An 11,698-nucleotide genomic window follows, 5' to 3' on the forward strand; every position below is an offset into this window, starting at 1 on the left:
TGAGGTATAGCAGGGGCCTTGTTACCGGCACCGTAGAAATAACATGGGTTATACATGGGTGCTAAAGGAACAATTGAAGGATTTGTTAGAGAAGGGTTTCATCCGACCGAGTATGTTACCATGGAGCACACCGGTTCTCTTTGTGAGTAAGAAAGATGGGTCACTAAGGATGTGTATTGACTATCGACATCTCAACAAAGTTACAATAAAAAAACAAGTACCCATTACCAAGAATAAATGATTTGTTTGATCAGTTACAGGGCGCTAGGTACTTCTCCAAAATTAATTTATGGTCCGGGTACCACCAATTGAAGATCAGGGAGCAGGATATTCAGAAAACAGCTTTTAGGACTCGGTATGGGCACTTTGAATTTCTGGTAATGTCTTTTGGGCTAACAAATGCCTCGGCGGATTTTATGGATCTTATTAATCGGGTTTTCAAGCCTTTTCTCAATTCCTTTGTCATAGTATTCATTGATGATATTCTTGTGTATTCACGGGGTCGAGAGGACCATGCTGATCATCTCATGGCAGTTTTGCAGACTCTTCATCGGCACCAATTGTACGCGAAATTTTAAAAATGTGAATTTTGGCTCGAATCTGTCACATTCTTGGATCATGTTGTATCCACAGAAGGAATTAAGGTCGATCCTCAAAAGATTGCAGCGGTGAAGAATTGGCCTAGACCTACGACACCAACCGAGATTCGCAGTTTCTTGGGTTTAGCAGGGTATTACAGGATATTTGTGGAGGGTTTCTATACTCTTGCCTCTCCGTTGACTAAATTGAATCAAAAAGCGGTTAAGTTCCAATGGTCCGATACTTGTGAAAGGAGCTTCCAGGAGTTGAAATCAAGATGGATTACGGCGCCGGTGTTGACCCTGCCAGGGGGTACAGATGAGTTTGTGGTATATTCCGATGCTTCAAGGATTGGGATTGGATGTGTATTAATGCAACACGGAAAGGTTATAGCTTAGTCTTCTAGACAACTCAAGAATCATGAAAAGAACTATCCAACACATGACTTAGAACTTGCGGCGGTGGTTTTTGCATTGAAGATTTGGCGTGATTATTTGTATGGTGTCCATGTGGATGTATTCACGGACCACATGAGTCTTCAATATATTTTCAAACAAAAGGAGCTGAATCTGAGGCAGAGAAGATGGTTTGAGTTACTCAAGGATTACGGCATCGATATTCCATGTCACCCAGGGAAAGCCAATGTCGTGGCTGATGCTCTTAGCCAGAAATCTATGGGTAGTTTGGCTCACTTGGAGGCATATCGAAGGCTATTGGCCAGGGAGGTTCACCAGTTAGCTAGCTTGGGAGTTCGTCTTGCGGACTCTAGTGAAGGAGGGGTAATTGTGCACAATAGGGCTGAATCATTGCTCGTTGTGGAAGTCAAAGAGAAGCAATACAACAATCCATTTTTGGTGAAACTGAAGGAGGGGATTCAAAAACATAAAACTATGGCTTTTACTCTTGGCATGGATTGTCGCGCCCCGTTTTCTCGCGGAAGCGGGCCTCGACGTTGTGACAACGCTTTTAAATGGGTGGTATTAAAAGATGATAGTCGCCACCTAACAATTTTTAAGGTGCGTTAGGGCACCTATTATGCAGATAACTCTGTGTGACTAGTCAACGCCACCAAAAATCGGGTAAGGGCTCAAATTACCTCAAAGATAAGGTGTTAGGCACTCTTCGAGGTCCACAACTGTGGGTCCCGGCCGAACTTAAAACTATGTGGATTATGATTAGGCAAGATGATCAAAGAGAATGAAAGGTCAAAGAGTTTTAGTATAACACAATGAGAATTGATAGAAATTTTAAGAGCTACAAGGATATAACTATAACGGTCTATATATAAAGAAAAGGGGGGGGGGGGGGTTCATAAGGTTTTTAGCCAAAAGAATCACCCCGTGCAACATAAATAATACTTCGCAAATCCCTTGAGATAGGGAACTACTCATATTATTCAGCGGGCATAGACTATCATATCCTGCTACCCGATTACTATGTTAAAGTTGTTTACCTAAAGCGAGCTAGTTCAATTCTAAGTCGTACCCTATGCGTGCTCTACCCGTCCCATGCATATGGTCCACAAGGCATTGGACCTCTATTTAGGTGGTTCTAGACTATACTTAGGCTGCTCGAAATGATAAAAGTAAGTGACATACAAAACAAGTAGGACTTCATATAAAGGCAGTTAAAGGCTCAAGTTAGCCTCCACACTTAGACAACGAATGCATGCAAGAAGATTCAATATTATGAATAAGCAGTTTCAGAATTGAAGCAAATTAAAGTCATTAAGCCCCTATAGACATGGTTTCTACGTGACTCTGAATTCCAACATTATTGCTCTTAGTGGCTTAGGTGAAAGGAGCAATAAACTATTTGCAAGCTTAGAGCTATTAGCGCCAATTTTATAGATATGCGTCTTAGGAAGGTGACATGGTCCTATAGGCATGATTTCTAATAGTGGCATAGTTAAGCAATGAAACCGTGTTTGAGAGTCCAACATTAACATGTTGATCTCATAACCATTTTAAGTGAGTGATAATACCCTATAGGAAGGATTTCTAACGATTGACAATGGAAATTGATTTTTTCTACTTAGCCCCTATAGGCATATTTTCTAGACGAGCAATATGATAACAATAGCAATAGCAAATTAGCTAATTAAAGTCCTACAGGCATGATTTCTAGATGAAGATCGGTAGAACATAAGCTAGTATAATCCTATAGGCACGATGTCTAGTAACACATAGTAGTAGACATAGGAATAAATAAAGTACTTAAGCTCATGCTTTGATAGTAAACAAGTTGTGTGAGTGCGTGATTCCTCTAATGGCATGATTTCTACTAGTGTGCATGGAGAATAAAAAACATATATGGCAGGTTGATAACATGTAAATCATGCGAACCCTATAGACATGTTTTCTAGCCTTTCATGTAAACCTTAGAATATACCCATTTCCCCAATTTCACTAACACCCCAAATTGTTTATTATTACAAATTATTACAGGGCCAAAGAATGTAAATATAAATATTACACAAGAAATAATAGTAGGCCTACAGCAGGCCCAAAAGGAGACACCCAGTATTGCCTGGGCCTTCAACAAACTCTTTCTTCGCAAATGGGATGCTCAGATCCAAACAAGGGACTATACCCATCAACATAGCCCCAAAACCATAGAGGAACTCAGACCAAACCAAATAGTGTGTCAGAGTTCACAAAGGTCTCAAATGGACCCCTAGCATTGCTCACACTAGGGAGGTTAATAGAGAGAGTTTTGCTGGCCTTGGCTTTCAACCAGCCAAGAGTGATAGATTCAGAATAGTGTAAGTAACAAATGAGAGTGAGAGAACAATGATCAAATAATAGAACTTGAAGAGGTGCATTTATATTCAATTGACCATATGACCCAAATATTAGATTACACAGAAATCACTTAAACAAACCAGTTTGCATATTATACAAATAATATGAGGAAGAAAAGCTAAATGCCGGAAAGAGCTCAAGCTCCAGCAGCAAAGAGAAGCAGACATGACAGGGGTAATTAAACAAAGAACATTCAAGCAAAGAGAATCAACAAAATTCAAAGGACATGTTGATATCACAAGTTCAAGCGCTTAATAGATGAGACAGAAAACATTTTTTGTAGAAAGCAGGGGAATCAGGTTTTCTGAGATTACTACCATACAAAGGCACACAATGCCAAGCACTAACTTAAAGGAGTTAAAACCTAGAGGGTTCAAATTATTTTAGGCATCCATCACAATATCAGAAAGACAGACATGCCAACTTACATTATGACAAAAACAGTATCAAACATTGTAAGGAAACACAAATAAAGATTTCTACTCTAAAGGTCCCAACTAATCGCTAAAGATACAGGATTAAGCAGACCAAAGGCATAGTGAGTGCAAAATAGCATGGGAGCAGGTCACAGATAGAGTGAAGGTCTCAACATAGATTAGAGTATATTTTATTACAAGAATTTAGAATAAATTAGGGAAGTAAAGGTAAATACTCAGATACTAACATACGAGCTTAAGAGAGTCCAAATTGTTCCAGTTAAGCAAGTACAAATAACATATCTTAGAACTGGAAATTTCAAGTAAAATCAAATGCTAAAGAAGTTCACATCATAAACAAGTTCAATTCTAACAAGGTTGCACGTAGAGACAGCCTAGAAACACATTAGATCATGGAATTTCAGAGGTGTGATTACACAAGACATGAACATAGAAGAACAAAATTGTAAAAAACAAAGACAAGAGACTTACAAGTTACCAGTTGAATAAACAGACAACAAGAAAGAACAAACTCTACAGTACTCTGAATACCAATAAAGAACAAGAACCCAGAATCTTAATGCGTCAGAGTTCCCAAGGGCTTCAGATGAACCCCGGGCAGTGCTCGTACCAAAAAAAGTTAAAAAATTGAATTTCGGTGGCCTCGTCTTTCAGCCGGCCAATAACTAAAGTATAGAACAATAGAATGAGAGAATAATAGAACAACAACTTTAGTTTTTAGTGAATCTTCTGATTTTCCATCGTCCCATTCAAAGGGGAATGGGGAGGGATTTATATAGTGGTTAAATCAGACGAGTAAATAGGGAAAGAAGTCAATCAAACATAAACAAGGAAAGAAAAAATATACATGCAATCATAAAGCGATCAGTAAAAGAAAGAAATCAAAAATCACACCCTAATTAGGGTTCAACGTTTGAAAATCTGTCTACTGGTATGAGAAATCAACTATTCTTCCGTGTATATGGACGGGATATTGTCTAGATCTTAGCGATTGAAGTTGAACGCGTACAAATCTAAGAGAAGGTACTTTCCAAGTTTAGGAAAGTACTAAGTGACACCATAGTCTTGCAAGTAATACTGAGGTAACACGTAAAAGGTAAGAAAATCACAAATGGAATACATGATTGAGACGAATTCGGAGAAGATTGAGGGGGAGGCTAAGGCTTTTGAAGGAGGGAGGAGTGTTTAGAGGCGGCTGATGAAGGGAAATGGGGATTAGGGTTTGGATGAGGGGATATAAGGAGAGTGGGGGTTTTAATTCGGGCCATTGGTAATTTGAAATCAACGGCCAAGATTAAGAGGAAGGTGGGGCGGGTCATTATAAACGGGTTATGCCCAGATTTTTAAAGGGTCATTTGAGCTGCTGGGGATATTGGGCTAGGGGTTCGTTTGGACCTTAATTGGTCCGAAATTAATCCCAAAATGGGCTAGATTTTAAAATAGGAAATTAAGAGGAAAATAATTTAATAAAAAATAGTTAAATAAATTATAAAAATGCTGTTTATGCAAATTAATACTTTAAAAAAATAGAAGAAGATTATAAAAATGTAAGATACTATTTTGACCTTGAATAAAATGACAAATGCAATAAAAATTGTAAAATATAGGCTATATTTGCAAGATTGTGCAAATAGCTTAAAAATACTAATGTAATTATATAAGAATGAAGTAAAAACATTTGAAACGTGTATTATAGATGCAAAAAATAATAATTTTAGGTAATTAAGTCATCACAAAATAATTTCAAGAAGTAATTAATAAGTATTCAAGTAATTTAAATGTAAGAAAAAATCAATTTCAAAAATCTAAAAATTATGGAAAATCATAGAAAGTGTCTGTATAGATTTTATAAACTAAATAATGGTGCAAAATGATGTTTTGAAAGGTATATATACTATTTGAAAAAATATGAGGGCAAAATTGGGTATCAACAGCTGCCCATCTTTACCTGGGAATGATGAAAGAGTTGCCGGGTAAAGAAAATGATGACCAATTTTGGCCGAATTGAATGAGGAATGATACGATTTGAAAAAATGGGGGCTGAACCCTAGTTCCTGAGTTGCCTACATATCCCTGGAGTTACGGGAATCAGGTCGTGTGTAATTCTGGAGCCAAAGGTGAATGAAACCGATTGGAGGTGTTATAAGAATGGTCGTATGTCTCGGAAAGAGTTCTTTTGGATAGTATCTGATGAATTTATGCAGAGTCATGAATGTGAATTTGAAACGTTATGGATGTATCACAGAGCAAATATCCGAACGGTCATAGAGTGAAAGGCGGGAAATTGCTGGTAGTTGGTTATGTTTGAAGCAATTGAAGGATGTGAACGTTGTGAACGGAAACCAGAGCGAAGATTGCTCCCGTTTGTAGAACGGTTTCCTCCTGGGGTACCTGCAAAACTTAAAACACGGTGCATGTGAATATATATATATATATATATATATATATATATATATATATATATATATATATATATATAGGGTTATTGCGAAAGTTTAAACATGATGCAAATTCCCTTTGGACCATGAAGGTTATCTTTGGACGGTGAGGATGATGTCCTTAGACCATGACGTCCTGGGCCATGAAGCGTATGATAAGGGATTCGCGGGACATGAAATGGTGTCCTCGGGCCATGAGGATGGTGCCTCTGGACTATGACGTCTTTGAATAATGATGTGAAATTTTGAGAGATCCTCAGGCCATGGAATGATGTCTTCCGGCTATGAGGATGATGCCTTTGGACTATGATGCCTTTGGACAAAATGACGATGTTTCAACCCATGAAATGCAAAGATATGATGCTTGACCATATGCGAGGACGATACAAGACAAGGCTTAGTCTTGTGTGAGATGAGGTCGGCGCTTAGCCCTAAGTTACCAAAGAGATAGTGCTAGGTCTTAGGTAGCGTAGTGGAGATATTATTCAGTTCTCACGCAAGGAAAGGCAATTCTTAACCTTATACAGTTAGGGAGGCAGTGCTTAGCCTCATGCAAGAAGGGGAGACAATGCTCAGTATCATACAGGGAAAGGCAATGCTTAGCCTTATGCAATTAGGGAGGCAGTGCTTAGCCTCATGAAAGAAGAGGAGATAACGCTTAGTCTCATGCATGGAAAGGCAGTGCTTAGCTTTATGCAATTAGGGAGACAATGCTTAGCCTCATGCAAGAAGAGGAGACAATGCTTAGTCTCATACAGAGAAAGGTAGTGTTTAGCCTTACGCAATTAGGGAGGCAATGCTTAGCCTCGTGCAAGAAATGGAAACAATGCTTAGTCTCATATAGGCAGTGCCTAGCCTTATGCAATTATGGAGGCAATGCTTAGCCTCATGCAAGAAGAGGAGACAATGCTTAGTCTCATACAGGAAGTGTTTAGCCTTATGCAATTATAGAGGCAATGCTTGGCCTTATGTAAGAAGAAGAGACAATGCTTATTCTCATGCAGGCAATGCTTAGCCTTATGCAATTATGAAGGCAATGCTTAGCCTCATGCAAGAAGAGGAGACAATGCTTAGTCTCATGCAGGAAGTTCTTAGCCTTATGCAATTATGGAGGCAATGCTTAGCCTTATGCAAGAAGAGTAGACAATGCTTAGTCTCATGCAAGGAAAGGCAATGCATAGCCTTATGCGGGAAAAGCAAAGGATAGCTGTGAGAGGGTGAAGTATTTCTTAGCTTGATGTGTTGCATTTGGCAACCTTGTCGTTATGAAGATAGTGATTTTGCTGTGTGTATATATTTGCAAATATTCCTGTTGTGTTCGTTGTGCCTTCATTCAAATAAAAATTATGAGTTTTGCGGGGGAAAGGTTGGTTCGTACTCTTGACTCCTTGCTTTGCCTTCACTCTTGTCTTGCAGCCCTATTTGATTTACCATGGGTATCATCCAACTGTCATAGAAACAAAGTTTTTGAAACAATATGTATGCATTTGACAAATTATTTGCAAAAATATAGTTATTTGAAATGTGTTTGTGAGATCAAATAATCTTGATGAACCAATTACATTGCAACCTCTTCGCCTTAGAATTTTGAGGGTCCTCCTCAAAATTCTGCCCCAGTTTAAATGTATACTCTTGACAATACGTTTTGGTTGTTCCACACATGACGATGTCGACTTGAATTTACGATCTTTCCCCAGTTTCTGATAATGGGAAAATAAAGATCTTATTAAGATGTGACCGAACCCACAGGGCTGCCTACGTATCCCCTCTTAAACGGGAATCAGGTCAAGTGTAGTTTAGTTACATCAAGTGAAGAAATGTAAACAATCCTAAACATAGTATCTCTTGACTGCATCTGCGTTGATATGTTTTGGCCAAATCTCTCCATCCATTTCTGCAAGTATGAGTGCTCCTTCTGTTAATACTCGGTGAACCATGTAGGGACCTTGCCAGTTGGGTGAGAACTTCCCCTTGGCTTCATCCTGATGTGAATTGCCTTGGTCTGACTTTTTTGTTGAAAGCTCTTACAATTATGTTCTGATAGAGTTGACCATGACATATTGCATTCATTCTCTTCCCATCAATGATAGCCAGTTGTTCATAGCGGCTCTGTACCCATTCTGCATCGCTGAGCTCGGCTTCTTGTATAATTCTCAAAAAAGGTATTTCTACTTCAGCAGGAATAATTGCTTCAGTGCCATAAACCAATAGGTAAGTATTTTCCCCAGTTGAAGTGTGAACCGTGGTACGACACCCGAGCAGAGCAAATGGCAACTTCTCGTGCCATTTCTTGTAATAGGTAAGGATTTGCCCCAGTTGATGTTCTTGTTGGCGGCCTCTACAGCTCCTTTCATTTGCAGCCTGTATGCCGTGGAATTCTTATGCCTGATCTTGAAAGTTTCTTACATGGCCTTCATTAGGTCACTGTTGAGATTGGTGGAATTGTCGGTAATCTTCTTAGTTACGCTTTTGTAAGATGCGGCTTCAACCCATTTTGTGAAATAATCTATGGCCACTAGAATGAACCTATGCCCATTTGAAGCAGCGGGTTCGATTGGGCCGATGACATCCATGCCCCAAGCGGAGAAAGGCCAGGGCACACTTGTTGCGTTGAGTTCATTGGGTGGCACTCGTATCATATCAACATGTATCTGGCATTGGTGACACTTCTGCATATATGTGATGCAGTCTGTTTCCATAGTCATCCAGAAATACCATGCTCTTAGTATTTTCTTTGCTAAGACGAAGCCATTCATGTGCGGTCCGCAAGTTCCGGCATGTATCTGCTCGAGCAATATGGATGCTTCTTTGGCATCGACGCACCGTAGTAACCCCAAGTCAGGAGTCCTTCTATACAAGATTCATCCATTTTGAAAGAAGTGGTTGGCTAATCTTCGAAGTGTGCATTTCTGAGTATGGGTGGCGTGCTCTGGATATTCTCCCTTTGCCAAATATTCCTTGATGTCGTAGAACCACGAGTTTCCATCGCTCACTTCTTCAACATGAGCACAATAAGCTGGCTGTTTATGGATTCCTATTTGGATATGATTAATGAAATTCTTGTCTGGATGTTGTATCATGGAAGACAAAGTGTCTAATGCATCTGCGAACGCATTCTGAACCCTCGAAACATGCTTGAATTCTATCTTGCTGAACCTTTTGATCAGCTCTTGTACACAGTGCAAATATGGCAATATTTTGGTGTTCTTTGTAGCCCATTCTCCTAAAACCTGATGCACCAACATATCGGAATCTCCAATTACCAGTAGCTCTTGAACATTCATGTCAATGGCCAACCTGAGTCCCAAGATATAAGCCTTATATTCTGCCATATTGTTGGTGTATGGAAACCTGAGTTTTGCAGATACCGGATAGTGTTGGCCGGTTTTTGATACCAAAACTGCTTTGATACCTACTCCTTTGAAGTTTTCTGCTTCGTCAAAGAACATTCTCCAAACATCAAATGCTTTGGTGATATCTTCTCCCACGAACGACACAACCTCATCGGGAAAATATGTCTTCAATGGTTCGTATTCTCCGTCTACGAGATTTTCTGCCAGATGATCTGCCAATGCTTGTCCTTTGATCGCCTTCTGAGTTACATAGACGATGTCAAACTCGCTTAGCAATATTTTCCACTTTGCTAACTTACCCGTAGGCATGGGCTTCCAAAAGATAGATTTCAATGGATCCATCCTTGATATGGGCTATGTAGTGTATGCACATAAATAATGCCTCAATTTATGAGCTGTCCATGTCAAAGCACACCAAGTGCATTCCAACAAAGAGTACTAGGCTTCATAGGGCATGAATTTCTTTCTCATATAGTATATTGCCTACTCCTTTCTTCTAGTTTTATCATGTTATCCCAAAACGCAACCAAAAACTCCGTCAAATACAGACAAATAAAGCAGCAGTGATCTTCCCGGCTCTGGTGGGACCAGAACGGGTGATTTGGATAGATACTCCTTGATTTTGTCGAAGTCTTTATGGCATTCTTTAGTCCAACTTCTTGTGGCCTCTTTCCTCAGCATTTTGAAGATCGGCTCACATATCACTGTTGATTGTGCTATGAAGTGACTGATATAATTGAGACACCCTAAAAAGCTCATCACATCCTTCTTATTCTCTGACGATGGCAAGTCTTGGATTGCTTTGACTTTTGATGTGTCCAACTCAATCCCTCTGCGACTGACGATGAATCCTAACAATTTTCCGGCAGGGACTCTGAAAGCACAGTTTGCGGGATTCAATTTCAGATTATACTTTCGAAGCCGATTGAAGGATTTCCTCAGATCCGCTATGTGGTCCGTACTCCTTTTGGATTTGATGATAACGTCATCCATATACACTTCTATCTCTTTGTGTATCATGTCATGGAAAATAGTTGTCATAGCTCTCATGTAGGTGGCTCCGGCATTTTTCAGACCAAATGGCATCATTTTATAACAATATATCCCCTATGGCTTGATGAAGGCTGTCTTTTCGGCATCCTCCTCATCCATCCAGATCTGATGGTACCCCACCAAGCAATCCACAAAGGATTGGAGTTCATGTTTGGCACAATTATCGATCAATATGTGTATATTGGGCAACAAAAAAATCATCTTTGTGATTTTCTCTGTTTAGATCTCTGTAATCAACACATACTCTGACTTTCCCATCTTTCTTCAGAACTGGCACAATGTTGGCCAACCAAGTCGGGTACTCGACCACTCTAAGAACCTTGGCTTTGATCTACTTGGTGACCTCCTCTTTTATCTTCAAACTCATATCTGGCTTGAGTTTTCTGAGCTTCTGCTTTATCGGTGTACATATAGGATTAGTGGGCAACTTGTGAGCTACTATGGATGTGCTCAAACCTGTCATATCATCGTAGGACCATGCAAAGATATATTCATATTCCTTTAGGAATCTGATGTACTCTTCTTTCTCTGATGGTGATAGATGAATGCTTATGCGTGTTTCCTTGACCAGTTCGGAATCCCCTAAGTTAACTACTTCAGTTTCGTCCAAATTGGACTTTGGCTTGTTTTCAAAATTTTCCACTTCTCTGATGATTTCCTCAGGTATCGTATCATCTTCCATGTCTTCTGAATCACTATCCTTGTGTTGTGTTGTCTAATTACATGTCACAGTCACAAGTTCATCGGGATAGGTAATAATAACACTGTAAAAATAGAAAATGTAGAGAATAATAGTAAATACGAAAAGTAGCAATGCATTAATTGAAATCTTTAAAATCTTAACAAATGCGGCTCGATGACTCGAGCAATTATTTCAAAATAAAATACTGAAAATGTCTCAAATGCTTAAAAATAATTGATGCTAATCTGCCGAGCTACCCAGGAACTCGACGGGCCCGGGATGGTGCAACAGTCCAGTTTTTTAGAACAGCTCCTTTCCCCACGGTTTGAATGGTAAGGTCCTTCTCCTCCTC

General features: G+C 39.4%; 3 protein-coding genes across 3 annotated transcripts; all 3 read right to left on the reverse strand.

Annotated features, from left to right (window-relative positions):
* Positions 1 to 8,235: 8,235 nt before the first annotated feature.
* LOC138904751 (uncharacterized) lies at positions 8,236 to 8,957 on the reverse strand. The gene is made up of 2 exons (XM_070193257.1): positions 8,724 to 8,957; positions 8,236 to 8,619 (listed from the first exon to the last, which is right to left on the reverse strand). Exons 1-2 carry the CDS (start codon positions 8,955 to 8,957, stop codon positions 8,236 to 8,238), a joined length of 618 nt encoding a protein of 205 aa, XP_070049358.1.
* Positions 8,958 to 9,119: 162 nt separating this feature from the next.
* On the reverse strand, positions 9,120 to 9,953 carry LOC138904752 (uncharacterized). Its single transcript, XM_070193258.1, has one exon. It carries the CDS (start codon positions 9,951 to 9,953, stop codon positions 9,120 to 9,122), a length of 834 nt encoding a protein of 277 aa, XP_070049359.1.
* A 1,042-nt stretch (positions 9,954 to 10,995) lies between these two features.
* LOC138904753 (uncharacterized) lies at positions 10,996 to 11,346 on the reverse strand. Its single transcript, XM_070193259.1, has one exon. It carries the CDS (start codon positions 11,344 to 11,346, stop codon positions 10,996 to 10,998), a length of 351 nt encoding a protein of 116 aa, XP_070049360.1.
* Between the last annotated feature and the right edge of the window lie 352 nt (positions 11,347 to 11,698).

This window comes from Nicotiana tomentosiformis, chromosome 2, assembly GCF_000390325.3.
Source record: "Nicotiana tomentosiformis chromosome 2, ASM39032v3, whole genome shotgun sequence".
NCBI lineage: Eukaryota > Viridiplantae > Streptophyta > Magnoliopsida > Solanales > Solanaceae > Nicotiana > Nicotiana tomentosiformis.

Bases quoted from the DNA above. Each gene is read 5' to 3' on its own strand.
- LOC138904752 (XM_070193258.1), bottom strand. From the start codon at position 9,953: ATGGATCCATTGAAATCTATCTTTTGGAAGCCCATGCCTACGGGTAAG.
- LOC138904751 (XM_070193257.1), bottom strand. From the start codon at position 8,957: ATGGAAACAGACTGCATCACATATATGCAGAAGTGTCACCAATGCCAG. The intron at 8,620-8,723 runs GTAACTAAGAAG...CACGGCATACAG, and splicing joins AAGCCGCATCTTACAAAAGC to GCTGCAAATGAAAGGAGCTG.
- LOC138904753 (XM_070193259.1), bottom strand. From the start codon at position 11,346: ATGGAAGATGATACGATACCTGAGGAAATCATCAGAGAAGTGGAAAAT.